Source organism: Labrus mixtus, chromosome 12, assembly GCF_963584025.1.
Source record: "Labrus mixtus chromosome 12, fLabMix1.1, whole genome shotgun sequence".
In the NCBI taxonomy this organism is placed as follows: Eukaryota; Metazoa; Chordata; class Actinopteri; order Labriformes; family Labridae; genus Labrus; species Labrus mixtus.
The window spans coordinates 25,903,191-25,921,215 of record NC_083623.1 but is presented as its reverse complement, the minus strand read 5'-3'; the positions used below and the strand labels follow the sequence as shown (position 1 = coordinate 25,921,215).

The 18,025-nt window shown below is 41.5% G+C and overlaps 1 protein-coding gene and 1 long non-coding RNA gene across 2 annotated transcripts in view; one reads left to right on the top strand and one right to left on the bottom strand.

The window, feature by feature from the left end:
• The window catches only part of LOC132984533 (uncharacterized), a 301,578-nt gene that overhangs the window by 282,011 nt on the left and 1,542 nt on the right, over nt 1–18,025 (bottom strand). The gene's annotated exons all lie outside the window — the stretch shown is intronic.
• On the top strand, nt 18–10,880 carry ppil4 (peptidylprolyl isomerase (cyclophilin)-like 4). Its single transcript, XM_061051353.1, has 13 exons — nt 18–142; nt 425–492; nt 1,368–1,432; nt 1,534–1,651; nt 2,767–2,909; nt 3,032–3,128; nt 3,340–3,456; nt 3,543–3,667; nt 3,841–3,907; nt 5,864–5,975; nt 6,136–6,232; nt 6,402–6,537; nt 10,439–10,880. The coding sequence occupies exons 1-13, from the start codon at nt 73–75 to the stop codon at nt 10,649–10,651; spliced, it is 1,428 nt and encodes a 475-aa protein (XP_060907336.1). The 5' UTR covers nt 18–72; the 3' UTR covers nt 10,652–10,880.

Below are 18,025 nucleotides of genomic sequence, written 5' to 3'. Positions count from 1 at the left end.
GCCAATTCGTTGTTTGCCTACCGCCATTAAACACCAAAGAAGAAGAAGAAGAGGAAGCTCGCAGACGTCAGCATGGCGGTGCTCCTTGAAACTACGCTGGGCGATATTGTTATTGATTTGTTTACAGATGAACGACCGAAAAGTAAGAAGTTAGAGCTTGATCGGCTGAACGTCGTCTAATTTAATTCACCTGTCGCTGTAGAAGTTAGCTGTTTACATGATGAATCACAGAACGATTAGGTGCTAGCTAAGACTGTTAGCCAACATTTATTCACATGCTACAACACTGAATAATATAAATAAAAATAATATATATTTGATTCCCTTGTTAAGTCTCGTCACTTATATCAGGGCTTTATAGACACAGTGCAAGTGTAATGTCTGTGGATTGACCTTTAACCTCTGTGCTTTCTTTCTTATACAGCTTGTCTCAACTTCCTAAAGTTATGCAAAATAAAGCATTACAACTACTGCCTCATCCACAATGTTCAGGTGAGACTTCATGTAAACCTCTGTAACAAACCTATTCATTCATTTAACATGTGTTTTTAAACCATGGTGCACTCTGACTCTCCTGAAGAGGGCGCTATAATCACAGAAAAAGAGCGTGTTTATGACTTACCATAAAACTTTCCACTAAAATCAATCAATCTTTATTTGTATAAAGCCAAATCACAACATGTTTTCTCAAGACACCTAACAAACAAGCAGGCCAAAGACCTTACTCATTGTTAGTTTCACAGTAATTCATCTAAATTAGCTCTCTTTCTGAGCTCCATATCACAGACCTGTAGCAATAATTAAAGCCTCCTAAAACCAATATTCTTTATTTACATTAAGTTACATCTCTTAGTTCTTGAATTCATTATACTTTGAGTGACAGTTTGGAATTATTTCCATCTGATTCATTTAGCACCTCCGTAAGTAGAATAAGTATTGTGACAAAAATCATCATGAAATATTATGGTTCATTGTCTTTGTGTCTTTCTAAATCTGTCCAAGCATTTAAAGGTCACATATCCACCTCCTCTTCAACCAGTTTAAATAAGTCTCAGAGCTCCTCAAAACACGCGTGTGAAGTTTCTTGTTCTAAATCCACTCTGATCCTGTATTTGATCATGTCTATAAACCCCTCTATTTCAGCCCTGCTCAGAACAGGCTACTGCCCTTTGTGATGTCTTAAAGGGAATATCTCGGCCTGTTAGGGCTTTTCTCATCATTGGGGGATTTGTAGACAGACTAGGGACTCATACTAGTGTTAGAAAAACATGGTGAAGTGTATTTTGCACAATATGTGACCTTTAAAGGCTGTTGGACATTTTTACACTGTTATATATTTTGTTATTTATTATTTCTCTTCCAATCAGAGAGACTTCATCATGCAGACTGGAGATCCTACTGGGACCGGAAGAGGAGGAGAATCTGTCTATAGGTCAGTCACACACATCACAAAGCAGCTGTTGACATGTCTTTGTTTTTTTAAACCACATGTTGAACTCTGAAAAATGTTCTCTCCTCTGTTTGTTCAATCAGCAAACTCTATGGGGACCAAGCACGCTATTTTGATCGAGAGAAAGTACCACGCATCAAACACAGGAAGATGGGGACGGTGTCAATGGTGAATAATGGAAACGATCAGCACGGTTCCCAGGTGAAATAAGCTTCTGCAGAAATAGGCATTAAATGTGTGATTGACTGTTTTACATGATGGGAGACAGGTAGTAAAAGACGGGAGAGCAATGGAGATGCAGAGTTAAGGGAGGTTGTCGGCTGTGGTGAACAGATGGTGTTTGAGAAGTCTTTTAAACAAGTCCAAGGATGGGTATTGCGGATGTCTTTGACGTGGTGTGGACTGCAGGCCAGGGTCCGAGTATCAGAGGTTTCAGGGCATGGTGTGTGGGTGTAGGAGGTCGCAGAGAGAGGACATAAGTGAGGAGGACTATTTAGTATTTGATTCAGGATCTTCTTGGGAGTCAGTGGAGGTGGATAACAAAGTCCACAGGAAGGGGCCGCAGTCTCTCTCCGGAGTGTACCAGCAGCGCCACTACGCTCTGCTCCATTTCAAATATGCTCTGAGTCTATTTTCGATTTTTGATGATAATAGAACCACCCCGAATGTTACAATGTTACAATTCACTTAGCAGACGCTTTTATCCAAAGCGACGTACATCAGAGAGTAAGTACAACACTAATCCATTCATACACCGCCACTGAAGTAGCGGGAGCAATGTGGGGTTAAGGCGACGACTCTACCAACTGAGCCACAGCCGCCGAATGTCATCATTACATCAAAACAGGCACTGAATGAACAACAAATCAACCTCAGAAAGACAAAGCAACATTTTGCTTGTTCGTATTTCTCATTATTCCCACGTGATCTTGTTGTTCTCATGTGATCTTGTGAACCCGTGTGTAAAGCTGCTCATGGCTGTGATCACGCTCTCGGACTATGTGGAAATCGGCAGTGAGGGTTGGGGTGACGTGCTGCCACGGCTTGGTGAGGGTGAGGACACTGTCAGCAGACTTTTGGACATACTGGAGCCTGTCTGGGGCTTTGTTGGTGACCCAAGACAGGACTCCATTACAGAGGTCCAGACGGGAGATTATGATACTTAAAACATGTAAACTTCACAATGGCACAGAAATCAGAGATATCGTAGATGTCGTATCAACTCGTATAAATACTTGAAGCATAACTAAAATATATTTTCAGATCATCTGTTCCCCGCAGGATGTGTTACATGATGTGCTCAATCTTGTCCCCAGTTCCTCATCACCACAGGCGAGAACTTGGACTATTTGGACGGGGTCCATACTGTGTTTGGGGAAGTGACCGAAGGCATGGACGTCTTGGCCAAAATAAACGAGACCTTTGTGGACAAGGACTTCATCCCATTTCAGGATATCAGGTGAACTGATGCTTCATACTTCAAAAAGAGCCCGAGTGTCTCAAAATGCTTCAAATTTGAAAAAAAAAAAATCAAAGGACAAAAATCCTACCATAATCAAATGAGCGTTATTTTTGCTGCAGAATAAACCACACGGTCGTCCTCGAAGACCCTTTTGATGACCCTCCTGACTTGCCGGTGCCTGATCGATCACCGGAACCCACCAAAGAGCAACTAGATGTGAGTGAAAAGCTGCTGTTCATTCATAAAGGAAAGCTCGATTGAGGTGTTTTTACATCCCGACTTGAGAGTCAAAATGTTTTAATATGAAAAATATAAAGTATTCATCAGGCCTCATCAGGCAACTTAAACAACTAACAAATGTATAAAACACGTAGGAACGGTACGGACTGCCAAAAGAGCTACAGCAGGTTCTGTTGTGTGTTTGCAGAGTGGTCGAATTGGAGCGGATGAAGTCATTGACGATACCGACGGGAAAGCAGCCGAGGAGTTGGAGGAGAGGTTGAAGGAGAAGGAGGCCAAGACTCAGGCCATCCTGCTGGAGATGGTGAGAAGAAAACCGATCTCTGTCATCAAATGATTTCAGTGATGCAGACATTTATAAGCTCCTCTGTCATTTCTTCTTTCCTTGAGGTGGGCGACCTTCCTGACGCAGACATGAGGCCTCCAGAGAACGTTCTGTTCGTGTGCAAACTGAACCCTGTGACCACAGACGAGGACCTGGAAATTATTTTTTCTCGGTTTGGGCTGATTAAAAGGTGACTGATCTTGTCAGTACAGATTTAAAAAATATACAAAACTTTATACCAATGCTACACGGGCCTTAGCAGATATAACACTGCAGAACACAAAGAATAACTTCTACTCTCTCATGTATAAATGACTCTAACAGCTTTGTACTCTTTAATGAAATTGTTTTTGTTTTATTCAGCTGTGAAATAATCCGAGACTGGAAAAGTGGAGATTCCCTCTGTTACGCGTTCATTGAGTTTGAAAAGGTGAGTTTGAAGTTACACTTTACTTGTTACAAAAGCACTCCGGAAAAATATGTAGATAATTTCAGAAGGACTGCTCAGACTGTCCCTGTCAGATGGGAGGGGGGGGCGGGGGGGTCTCCTGATGTAAGACACGGAAGTAGTGGACGGAGGAACAGAGTCCGCTGTACGACGCTATGATGAGAATATTTGCCTTTATATCAATGCTATGTGTAGTTCAACAGAATCACAATATCAACAAAAGCGCGTCCAATAAGAGCTCACAACAAACTCCTGAGCTCTAGTTTAAAGACATCCCGGGACATCGACAAGAAAAGCTCTTGTTTTGAAAGATATTTCCAACAGTTTGGTTGTACCAGGTGTGTTTAAAATGCAGCAGTAATGTGTGTCGTGCTCTTAGGTCCTTTTAGCACGGCATCTCCTGGACGAGCCTAAACTCTCCCACATCCTATCGTGCTCCGATGATTTAATGAACACACACCCTCTTTTTCTGTGCTACTTGTCTCCCCCTCCACAGCAGAAGAAGAAAAGTCGAGGCTTTTTTCTCAATAATGGACACTTAGGCCCACATAGTGCTGTGGCAGAAGCTACTTTTGCAAGCTTTTTTCCCGACTATTGTTTCGGTCACCTAGCAATGCGCTCTCCCCTTTTGCTCCGCGGCCCTTAACAGCCAATCAGAGAGATTCCTCTAACCAACCGCGCCGACCTACGCCAATTGGAAAAAAATGCAGACGGGTAGTGATTGAGCTGGGCACATCGCACTTGGACCAACGACCAACGATCTCCTCGATCTTTACACATTACATTGGCTACTTTTTATTTGTGAAGCACTTGCTGGTAATTTACCAGCATATTTCACTTCTTTATTAAACTGGCCTGATAATCATTATCAGACTCGATCAAGGGACCGGCTTATGTTGGAGGTTCCACGAGTGACCACTAACTCTGAGTTGCATCCTTTACCTTTTTTTGCTGCACACGCCTGGAAACACCTTAGAAAACCCATTACAACTCAATACAGTGATCACCATGGGTCAATTTAAAAACGTGATTACAAAGTCCTGTGCTTGTGAGTGGCGGTCACTCAGGGCAGCTGTGACTCAGTTGGTAGAGTTGGACGTCTCTCAACCAGAAGGTCGAGGGTACGATCCCCAGCTCCTGCAGCCACATGTCCGATGTGTCCTTTGGCAACACACTTAACCCCAAGCTGCTCCTGCTGCTTCCTCCAAGGGTTGTGAATGGATTAGTTCATACTAATAGACTCTTTACTCAGCAGCCTCTACCATCAGTGTGTGAATGTGTAGGTGTGACCTGCGGTGTAAAAGAGCTTTGAGTAGTCAGAAGACTAGAAAATAAATATACAAGCTCAAGTCCATTTACCGTGAGTGTAACTGTTTTTAGCTGTAGTCTTACATTCTCTTTGACTTATTTTCCTGTGTTTTTGTCTTTGTTGTTTTTATCATCTGTATCACCGGTTCTCTCTCGCTATGTACACTTGCTGGACACTCCTGAAAAACTCCTGATATTTGCAGTAGGAGCTGTACATGTGAACGACTTCACCCGGAGTTTCTCCTGCCAGACCCCTGGTATTTTTTCCGCAGAAACTCAGAGTGAGCTGATGTGAGAACACATCAGGATTTAATCAGGAGAATTCCCCTCGAGCCAATGGGAGGGGGGAGTGACGTTTATATACTGTGACTGCTGCACAGTGCATAGACTGTCTGCACGCAACCACTATGATCTCTGTGCATGTATTTAAACTGCTGCTTCATGTTTCCTGTTCTCCAGGATGTTCTTCTCCACTCTTTTGTTATATTGTGATTCTGTTGGACTACATGTAGCATTGATAGAAAGGCAAATATTCTCATTATAACGTCTTACAGCGGACTCTGCTGCTTCTTTTGCGTTGTTTTTTCACGTCACATCTTACCTCCTTTCTTCTTCTTTCTGACTCCACAGCAAGAAGATTGTGAGAAGGCGTACTTCAAAATGGACAACGTGCTCATTGATGACCGCCGCATTCATGTAGACTTCAGTCAGTCGGTGTCAAAGATCAAATGGAAAGGGAAAGGTACTCGCCTTTGTGTGGTTTTCATGCTTTGCGTATTTCCCTCTTTGTTCTGGAGTGTGAACAGTTCACACCTGTGGCCACCTATTTTGACTATCTAGTTCTTGTGTTCCCTTTCCCTCAAGGTCACTCTCTCACTGTTACTTATGACTTCTTCTCTCAGGTGGAAAGTACACTAAAGATGACTTCAAAGCCTACGAAAAGGATGTGGAAACCCGCTCTAAACTCACTCTCAAAGATCAAGTGAAGCCCAAACAAGAGTATCCTTGTGTTTTAATGTTCCTGTTTTTCTACTTCATGTCACAACATGTCAGTCTGTGGGGTTTAGATCTGTTGTGGCCATTTCAGGTTTCTTTGTTTTCTTTGTTTGACTTGCCAAAAGTATCATAACTTTCTCATCTCTGGAGATTTCCATAACTGTCCCAACAGTTCCAAGTATGACCTTCTGATTGAGGAGGAGGAGGAAGAGGAGGCGACCAGTCATAGACACTCTGATAAGAAACACAAAGAAAAGAGGCACCACCATCATTCAGAGAGTGACAACAGGAAGTCCAAGAAGCACAAGGTACTCTATCTTCACAGACCTGCACACATCTGTCACACCACACTCTCTAAATGCTTACCGTAAAAGCTGGAATATAGGTGCACTGACACAGTCTGATTTTGGAGGTCTCCACGCGTCTTCCTGAATGACGATTTCTACATTGTGTCTAAAACTTGCAGCTCTCGGCCTACTGTGAAAGTTGTGATGTACTGACCCTCATCCCTCGATTCATGCTGCACACCTCGGCTGGTCACTAGTTAACTTTAATTGAGGAGTCTTTCAATCCGTCCAGCACTCCACATGGTTTATTGACCTGATCAGTACACCACCGTTTGCTGTAAATTCAAAGATGGCCACCAGCCTCGTCAGCGTCGCTTTGTTTCCCGGCACAGCTTTTAAATGCAAAATGAATGGTCGTGAATTTTCACATGCATCGTGTAGCGTGCAGCATGTTGTGGTGACTGCTCACGGTAATGACGGCGCGTGCCTCAGTATTTTATTAGTCATACCAGTTCATAGGTTCAGTTCAACTCTTATCGCCAACATGTTGTACGTTTCACTGACAAATAAGGAAGAAGAGGAAAAAATTTAACATGAGACATACAGAAGCAGTCTCTTGGTGCCTTCTCCTGAACTTCACAGACATGTTTTGTGGAGCTCTGAGATGAATTTAAACTGGTTGAAAAGGAGGAGAACATGTGACACTGAGTTTCCATAACTGGGACAAATGCTGTTCTACACAGAAGCACTTGACACCAGAAATGTTGCGTCTCTCATGTTTGAGAAGGACTCATGTTCTCTGTGGTTCCTGTAGGTGTTGGTCACGCTGCCACTTGTATCTGGACCAAAGGCTTTTTTTGTTTACAAGCAAAGGCTGTCTGTCAGACATGTGCTAAGTCTTCAGTCAAGGCTGGATTCATTGACCTTTGATAGTCACAGTTTCCTTGTTGTCATGAAATGTGTCAATCAGTAATGAAGGTATAATAATGAAGGTAAATCACATAAGAGATAAAAACACGCTCTCAAATGTGTAAGAGTCACTTCTAAAGACAAATGTCTCAAAGTTTGATCTCAGACAACCACAGAACCATGCTAGACGGCGGTAAGACAAAAATAAAAAGCCGTAAGTAAATCCATTCCCACCGTTTTCAAATCCAATCGCACAGCTAACACATCCAGGTGCAAGATTAAATCCATGCCCGAAGTTTTTTGGATGCAGTTTAGGAAATCGTGCTCACGGGTTTGTGCGAGCACGATTTGCAATCTGTGGGGTTATGAAACTGTTCCAACGGTTTGAAAATCCATGCGCATGGATTTATAAACTGTAGGAATGGAAACAGCTTTTTATTTTTTCTTACCTGTATGTCTCAACAATATCTAAGATGTGATTAACCGATAGAAAATGAAACAATAAATGCAATAGTGCAAAAAATAATGCAAACCCGAGGAAGCTGTGTCCATCACATCAAATCAACGCCATCAACACAGGTTGGTCACAGTGATAATACCAGGGGGTCTATCTGTGAGGTGTTTCCTCCTCCGCATTGTCGTATCAGTTTCTTGTCATCAATCAATCAAACTTTATCAAACTTTATTTGTATAGCACTTTTCATACAACAAAAGTATCACAAAGTGCTTTACATCAGCATAAATCAAACAGCAACAACATGACTCCCTCCCCCACAACTATCCCACAATCCAAAAACTAAGGTAAAAATAACTAGATAAGAAGAGGTACTGAGGAAACGCTATCATTTATTCTAAATGAGGAAACACAGGAGGTTCAAAATGTAAAATGTAGATGAAATGAGATTCAGTTAAAAGCTCTGCTAAAAAGGTAGGTCTTTAGTTTGCTTTTAAAAATCTCTGTCATGTGAAGAACTAGTGTCTCTCCAGTGGTGAAAGCATCAAGTATAAACAGAAAGGGTAGAAACACACATTAGTTTGACTTTTGCTTATATCCTGGGATGTTGGTTAAAGGTAGGGTTGGTAATTTTAGATAACTAGCATGATGTTGAAAGTAGCATTCCCTCAGTGCTCCCTCTAAAGCCACGCCCATCACTTCGAGCTCGAGCGCCGCTGCTCCAGAAATGGACCTCAGCTCATCGTTTACATTGTGTAGAAACTACGTCATCCATGTCTCATTCAGCAGTAAGTAAACTCACAGTATAAACTCTGTCATCAGTGACGCTCTTTGAGTGTGGGTTAGTGAACACAAGAGGTAGAGAGTGAGCACAGACAGGGAGGTGTGTGATTGGTTCATCAGATTGGTACCTCGTGGCAGACATTGGTCGAAGTTTTTATAGACTTACAAACTGATACAGATGTTGGATTTACAATGGACCTAAAGACAATTTCAACCAACCAACAGATCCACAACAAAAAGTGGATCTGGAGGAAATTACCAACCCTGCCTTAAGAATTTGACTTGTTGTGAGTCCCTAAAGCCGTAAGACGGGCCACCAGTCTTAAAGATGGCTGACACATAGACAGGAACACTCACATTCACACCTCCAGGTAATTTAAAATCACTTCTTAATCCAACAGCCAGTCAACGTTGTGACCAAACTTTCCATCAGATAAGGAAGTGTCGGCACATTGTGGGTTTTTTTACACAGCTTTGTTAAACTTTGATTCTGATGCAGGTGTGATCACAGACTTAAATCCTGAAGAAAGCTGTTTTATTTTACTTCAGCATGTTGTCTGCAAAGAGAAAAGGGAAACGAAAAATAAATGAAAAAAAAGATTTTAAGACAAGAACTGCTGGGAGACGGAGAAATGTACGAGAACACTGAAAGGGCTGTGAGTTCAAAGAATAAAATCTCAACACACTTTGACAGCTGCGAGGCTGAAAACCACAATTAGGTGTCACTGAGTCATTTCTTTCACATTGTTCACCGACCCTCAATGCACTAATGAGGGAAACGTCAGTTTACAATAAATGATAACGGCTAATTCTGTGATTTAAATAAGTCCGTCCGCTTTAAGATTGCTCACATGTGAAAGTGTAGGATCCAAAAGAGACAAATTAAAATGATTTAGAGGTCAATTTTAGTTTCAAACACGTAATTTAGGTAAACTTTTAAGTAGCAGTGAAGAAATAAATCCTTTCATACTGAGTCAAGACCAACACTCCTCTGACTGTGTAGAAGTTTAAAGATAAAGTATGGACTTAAACTAAAGTAAAGCTGCTCAACAATCACTGATGGGTCTCCATACATGTGGTGTGGTGACTGTCTGCAGAGACTCTGTCCTCTGACTGGATCTGTTCTGGTTGACTCGAGATCTTTCTGGGTGGGGAGCTGATGTGTTTCCTCCAGCCAATGACAGCGCAGCAGGTCAGTTTAGGGATGAAGCTCGTTCCAAAACGAGGGTGAACCTTGTGTTGGCTTTTACCCACAGACATGGAGTTGTTCTGCTTTCTGTTGGACAGGCAGGTGACAAACACCGGCGGTTAGCTTGTGCTAGCGTGCGGTGTAGGTACAAGCAGTTAACGTCTACACTGCAGTGAGGGTGAGCGTCTGATGGCAATGAGTCCAGGAGGAGGGGTCCAGTTTGAATGTTATGTTTACAAACTGCAACAGAAAATAAAGCTAGTGGTGCAGTGGTTAGTGCGTGTGCCCCATGTATGGAGGCTATAGTCTTCCAAGCAGGCAGCTAAGGTTCGAATCCAGCCTGTGGCTCCTTTTTCCTCTCCCTGATTTCTAACTGTAGCCACTGTCCTGTCTCTCCATTAAAGGCACAAAAAGCCCCAAAATAAGTATTTAAAAAAGAAGAAGAAAAGAAATTCAAGCTGACTCCACCTATGACTATTTATTAGTTTAATTATTTAACAATCTTTTTACTCTCTTTACAGATTTCTTTTCACTACAAAGAGTCTTCATGTCTCTCATTCTTACTTGTTTTTATTTCACACTTCCAGGACGGTGAGGATAACTCGCGAGAAAGAAAGATGGGACGCCAGCGGTCTCGCTCTCGCTCAAGATCCCGCTCCAGGGACAGGGACCACAAACACGGCAAGTCGCGGGACAAACATGGAAAAGATGGCCGGGACAAAAGCCACAGTCGCAAGGACAGGAGCCGCAGCCGCGAGTCAAAGAAGTCCAAGGATAAGGAGAGGAGTAGACACAGATGAGGGAGAAGGACACGCGATGCTTCACTTTGACTTGTTGGATATTTTCATTTTCTCTCGATATGTAGTCAGCATGAATTCACTTTTAAATATTCACAAGTCTAAAACTACCAGCTCCCTCTTAAACCCTCTTGACCTTTTGGAAAGTTTCTTTTTCACATTGTCTTGTTGAATAGGTTGAGAAATGTTTTTTAAATGTCCACATATTAAAAAAAAAAAGTCCCAAACGTGACAGTTGTCGAATCAATTTGATTAATTATTCAATTCTTTCCAAATCCTCGTGAGACTTCTGTTTATTTACGGCCGCTGCGTCTTCCTCTTTCCACTTCACGCTGCCCGTGACAGCACGTCTAAATATATATGGTGGATGATTAATAACTCAGCTTTGACTTCAGTTTCTATGAGGTGGGGTTTTCTTTTTGAATAAAATGTCAGCATGGAAAACGGCTGGGTGGTTCACGGGGGTCTCCCTCCACCCACCTCGTAGAGCTGAGGTGATGAAGCATTTCAACTCGTCATGGCACAAACTGAAAGCAAACATGTTCCGACTAAAAGTTCACGATTCACGGTTGGAGGAGCGTTTTAGGTGTGTTGTGATCAGATAAATGTGACAGAGTAACTGAACTTCAAAGAGCTGCAGATGAGAGGTGACCAAGGATTTAATGTTTTATCATACTCAACAATCAAATCTTCAAACCACTCCCAAACTCTAAAGACACAAATAAGGCCTGGCACGCACTTAAAAGATTAAACGATTTTCAAAATGAGAGAGAGCTCAAACATGAAGACAAATCATGACTGATTAAAACAGTTCAGTTCTTACACTGTGTGTGGAGAGCAACGAGACGACCAGCTCAGCACAGAGAGAATGGTGTCTGTGGTATGAAAAGAGACTATATTATCCTTCCATTTAAACCCGGTGTCTTCAACTCACAATATAAAATCTGATATTGTGTAAAATGTTTTACTCCTCCAAACGCATTGTTTACAGTTTGATATAAAAGTAAAGGAGTAAGACTGTGTGTGTGTGTGTGTGTGTGTGTGTGTGTGTGTGTGTGTGTGTGTGTGTGTGTGTGTGTGTGTGTGTGTGTGTGTGTGTGTGTGTGTGTGTGTGTGTGTGTGTGTGTGTGTGTGTGTGTGTGTGTGTGTGCGTGCGTGCGTGCGTGCGTGCGTGCGTGCGTGCGTGCGTGCGTGCGTGCGTGCGTGTAAGTGCATTGAGTCAGAAAAGGGGAAAACCTCTCCCTAAAAAGTGCTAATTTTAAGGACTAAAACTGAGAGTTGGTGGCTAAATGATGATTTTATGAGCAAGAGGACAAACGGCTGAACGCGTTGATGTGATTTTTATGTCAAATGCTGCTTTCACTCTTTGAGACCTCACACCACAGGAGACTGGCAAGATAATCGGGCCATAATGACTTTGGTCTTAAGGGGGGAATCGGGCCCAAAAAACGTCATGTCTCGTCTCTTTAAACATTCCGCTATGACTGGGGAAACGTTACACTGTGAGGGACGTGTGCAAATCAACAACAAAGAAGACTTCAGGGGGAAGGCTGTATACTGACAGCTATCTCAGTATAGTATCTAATGATACCATTATTCCTTTAATCGACTTCATAGGCAAACAGCATAACTAAATGTTAATGGACAAAGCGTGAGTGACGTCTGACATCTGTTACTGCAAACACATACGGAGGCACGCTGCAGTTCACATGAGCTTTCATCTTTATCTTACAGTCCTTGTTTTGATAGTGAGATTTACAGCAGGGTCATAATGGGTGTTCCCTCGTAAACTGTTGATTACTGATTTCAGGAATGAAGCTATTTTTAACAGACTTAATCCAACATTACCAACAATCTGTATTTCAATTGCTTCTTAGATTAGATTAACCGTTTATTTGAATCAGGGACAGTGTACAAAAAAGTCTCAGAAGAGAAGAGATGCTTTGTACCAGATTTAGCTAGCTAGCTAATTTCCATCTGTTGTCCCTGGGCAGATGATGGCAACAGCAAAATACAAATCAACCAGTCACACACACACACACACACAGACACACACATTTCATACAAGGGAAGAAAGACAGAACAATTTACAGATATTTAAACATTATGTACAAGTTTCCCTGAGCGATGTAAAAGGTTGTCGAGATGACACATTAATGCTGACAAGACTGGTTATTTAAAATCCATTTTTTGTTCTTTCTTTTTTGTTTAAGAAGTTGTCATGAACAATTTAAAGTTTGTGTTCCACTGTGAAAGTTGTTGAAATCTGTTCGATGGATTCCATTAAAACCATAGACTGTGAATATTAATGGATTAATGGATATTTTTCAACACCACAGGTTGCCACTGATTTTCATGTTAAAATAATGTGCAGATCAAAACTACGGAATACAGCATGGCAGAAAAACTAAAGATGAGCTAAGACATCTATCCAGAAGAAAAACACACGGCTTGTTTAATAGTTTTTACGGTATGTAAGTTTAGCATGCATTGATGACATTGGGCCTCATTCACCAAATTATTATTTCTAAAGAAGCTTTCTAAGAAGATTTCTCCATCAGATTCATCAATGTTTTCTTAAATGACTGAATCGTTCACCGTGGTCGAAGCCTGTTGAGTGAGTGCAGGGCCCTGCAGACAAACAGAAACACATGCTGGTAGCAAAAATGAAGGTTATGGAGATGCCTGACTGAGCGCTGAAAACGGTGTCAGCGGAGCATCAGAGAATATTCTTTAAAAGGTCGTAGGTTTGTGAATGAGGACATTATTTCTTTAATAAGCAACATTAGCACAAACACTGATTTGGCTACATGATATCAACATTGAGTAGCTCTTTTTTAATCAGTCTGTGACGAGAATGATGAAGCCCTGAAGTCTTGTGTGACTTAACACACACACCTCCATAATTCCATGAACGAGAGAGTCAATATTTTGAATTTCCCGACAATACACGTTTGTTTTCATGTGTGGAGGTGAGGTGAGAGTTTGTTTTGAGCAAAATGGAAATGAGTCTTCCTGAGTGGAGCTGAACAACCTAAGAACTGAAAGGTGAGTATCGAGCAGAGTGGAAAAAAAGGGTTGCACGTCTTACTCCCCCGAGTGGAACCAAGACTCGAGACTTCCCCAGCTGTCACCTATGCCGCCTGCGCAACTCACCTGTTACTTTCTGCACTCACCAATGACCGTATGTGCTGTTTCCAAATAAAACAAGCGCTCAAATGAAGCACAGCCTGTGATGTTTGCTGTTTGTGTCATGTGAAAGTAGACCAGTAAAGTTTATATCAAACATAGAGAACATATTTTGAGAAGGTTTCAACCACTTCCCTGTGGTTTTCTCACATCTATGTTGGTATTGTTCTTGGCTCTTTTGCGTTCTTACTCATGTCTTCCGTGTACTGAGAAAAGGAACAACAACATTCAAAGGAAACCAAAGTGTTTAATGAGCTGTTCTGGTAGGTTGTTGAAAAGCTGTCAGACATTGTGCAGTTTAAACGTATAGCGGGTTCTGCACACATACCTCAGTTATACATACTGTGTAGTGTAGAGTGAAAGACCTCGTTTCGACCGCTTGTACCCACAAATCTTATCATTTCGGTCACTACCCACAGCTCATGACCACAGGTGAGGGTTGGAATGTAGAAGGACTAGTAAATCTAGAGCTTTGCCTTCAGACTCTCTGAGGTCCCCAAACTGAAAACCGTCATCTCAAACAAAATAGGAGACAAGGGACAGCTCTAGTGGAGTCCAACACGCACCAGGAACGTGTATGACTTTGTGCAGAGAATGCGGTTGAGCTCTCACTTTGGACATTCAGGGACACGGTGGCTTGCAGCAGCCGCCCGGGGACCCCACATTCCCGCAGTTCCCTCCACATGAGCCCTAACCCTAACACAGGTCTACAAAACACTTGCGTATGAATGGATTAGTTACTCTTTACTCAGCAGTCTCTACCATCAGTGTGTGAATGTGTAGGTGTGACCTGTGGTGTGAAAGAGCTTTGAGTTGTCAGAAGACTAGAAAAGTAATATACGAGCTCAAGTCCATTACTGTATAAACATCACAAAGTAAACAGTCATCATGACAGTAATCTTAATAATATTATCACACCCGGTATCTTTGACAATACGGTACTGTTACACATGTTATTGAAGACGATGATGAAATCATGGGTATCATTAACTTCATCCTTCCAGTCAGTAGTGACTCATAAGTCCTGGTATTAAGCTTCTCTTGTGAAAGTTTGGGCATGATGCAATCACTCTTCTCTGTGTTCATCTAGATTTATAAACTATCACAGGATTTAAAGCTGCTGCGAGGAGGGAAATTAACATTAACGCAAAGGAGATGTTGTGTCGAATTTGAAGGGATCCGCACCCAGGCCTGGGCCAGAAATAGCCTAAGCTTTGACCCTAAATATAACTACAACCCTTGGTTTCTATCTGACTTATCATCTATGTAGAAACAAAGTCTACAGAGTGTTCAGAGTGTTCCTCAAAGTCAGGACCCACAGACAGCGAAATCTGAGAACAATCAGCCTTTATTCATCCATTACAGAATCAAAAAGCCTTGAGTTTTCCTGCAGGAGAACTAACACAATCATCAGGAACATCCCTTTTTGAACACCTTTCTATCATCTGTTGCTTCAGCGTGATTTTTATTGGTGGTTGAAGGTGTCAATCTATCACTATCTGTTTTTTTCATCAGCCATAAATGTGTCCGTCAGTCGTGCACTTGTTATGACCTGTCCTTGGTACTTTCCAGTAGAGCTGTCCTCATATGCTTCTTGTACTCGTCCTTTTCAGAGCAGGGACTCTGCAGGCCGAGCTGCTGTCATCTTGGCCTCAGTGCTTTAGTTTTAGTTAAGCATATGTGTATTGTACATTTCTTAGCCTTAGTGGATTATGTTTATTGTCTATAATGTGCAGTACACACTGATTCACTCTGTACTTTTATGTGAAGTTTATAAAGACATAGAGTTTACTGAGTAACATATGATTACTTATGCGCACACAATACAAGAATTGATTATTAGATAGATGCACGTCTACAGGGGATATGTCTACAAGAAAAGACTACAGAGACCATCAGTGACACGATTGACTACTTCTGTATTTGGTGGTGACGAGGAGGTGGAGGGTTGCATGTAATGATGGCATGAATGAACTGGTGTGAGACAAAGCCATATTTAGAAACAGACAGCAGCAACAACGAGGGCAAGACACTTAACCCCAAGTTTCTTGCGCTGCGTCGTCAGCGGCGTATCAATGTGTATGAATTAATACTGATGGTCACTTTACACAGCAGCCTCTACCATCAATGTGTGAATGTGTAGGGGTGACACTTACTTCCTTGTTCTCTAAATGAATCTCTTCCTTGTGTCTCCTGAATGATCTTACCCGTCAAGTCTTTAATTGTGACCTTCAGCAGTAAAAGAATAAAGGATTGCATTCAGTGTAATGAGAGTCCTGCTCCACCCATCATTTAAAACCTTTCTCCGGTTATCTAATTGTTCTGTTTGTAGCTCGGTGAACATCCTGGTTCGATGAAGGACAAACAATAATCATAAAGCATCAACATGCTGATTCATGATGAGCATTTCATGTTCCTTTCATTTCTCCTCTCCCTTTCTGACAGACGACCGTGATGGCCGTGCTTTTAGTTTTTAATCAAGTGAGATCCCAACTCAGTTTTGATTTCCTATACGCTGGTTTTTAAATGATCGTTTACCCTGTTTACTTCAGAAATACATTTAAAGCTCTTCAGTTGGAAATACAAAGGTCCAATGAATTAATTCAGAATTATTTTACTGTTATAAAAAGACAACAGTCAATTCTCTACATAGTGGTATTCAATTTAAACGACTTGGTTTGAATATTTTAAACATTATTGGAACATGTTTTAACGACCAATAGGGACTAAAGGTTTTTGACTGTAGCTCAGATTACGTAAAGCCCTTCAATGAGGAAGTATTGATCCGGACAGTTCCCTCTAAAAGCTCAACAGAAGAGATTGGGGGGAGAAAATGTTGTCGATGTTTGCAGTTAAAGGTACAATATGTTGAATTTTATCCCAAGTTTTACACTTAAATATCTAAATAATTAACAATGACTAAACCTATGTTGTCTTTTTATTGTTCAGTTCTTACATTACCTCAAATATTTCCAACAGTTATGTAAGCTGGAGAAATCCTTCATTTTATAGTTGTAACAAGACGTGTTCTTTGTGGCGGCTGCCATGAGAGAGCTTCCATCACAAACACAACATGATTATCGTTGCCGTGGAAACACCGGATGTTACGTCAAAGACTGCTACATAGGGAAGCGTGAGCTGCTACTGAAAGCTTTGTATGTGCTGCTGTGTTTAAAACGTCATGTCAATTATAATTGGATACATTAGCTTGTTGGTAAACATATTCTCTTCCTCAGGTTTGTTTCAGCAGCAGAGAGGATTACTCCCATGATTCCCCGCCAACCTCAACGTGCTCTTTTGTAATGATTATGATTATTATGATTGAGAGCCCCCTGGTGGCAAGATTTACATACGGTGTTGTTCAAGGTTTCAGAATCCAAATGGGTTTAAAAATTATATCATTTTTTTCAATATTTCTAAAACGATAACCATGAGATTTTAACGTCGTCGTCCCCTCTCTCTTTCTTGTGGTGAATTTCCTCCTTTGTTCTCACTCCAACTTCAAAATGTGCTATAGCGGGCTTGTAGGAAACATTTTCAGCTAAAGTCACACATGCAGCTCACCTATAACATTTCAGGAAGTTTTCAGGAGTTTTGTTCCAGTGTGACATGACAAGGGCCGATCCCAATCTTATCTCTCCCAGACTGGCTCAGTGGAATTTATGATAGCGTTACAATCCCGTCTGTCACATTGTTTAATAGTGTACTTCCTCTTGAACAGACATTTTCAATTTAAATCCTGTGTGGTCTAAGCAAAATGGCCAAATGACCCCACCATTGATCGCCAAATTTACATTTTTAAACACGAGGTTGATCATTATGATATCTTGAGATGATACAGATAACCGTGGTTACAGAATAAACAACACCTGATCCAGAGCTTATTGAAACAGTTTCTTCAAGCATGATACATGGACTTGAGCTTGTTTAGTTCTTTTCTAGTCTTTTAGAATATTGTTAGCCTATCATCATATTGCTGGCTTTGTCTTCTACCAGTTCATTCTTTACGTGCGACACTCCACCTCCCCGTCACCGCCAAGCCTTCGCAGTTTAATCACCTTCTTCATCCCATCAGCCTCAGATGACATCATCAGCTAACCCCACGTGGGGAGAGATAAAAGGTAAATGGACTTGAGCTTGTATATTTATTTTCTAGTCTTCTGACTACTCAAAGCTCTTTTACACCGC

What these genes read in the sequence shown, in the direction of transcription:
- ppil4 (XM_061051353.1), top strand. Translation starts at nt 73, where the DNA reads ATGGCGGTGCTCCTTGAAACTACGCTGGGCGATATTGTTATTGATTTG. An exon ending in GGAGGAGAATCTGTCTATAG is followed by an intron (nt 1,433 to 1,533) that starts GTCAGTCACACA and finishes TTGTTCAATCAG; the next exon opens with CAAACTCTATGGGGACCAAG. An exon ending in CGTTCATTGAGTTTGAAAAG is followed by an intron (nt 3,908 to 5,863) that starts GTGAGTTTGAAG and finishes CTGACTCCACAG; the next exon opens with CAAGAAGATTGTGAGAAGGC.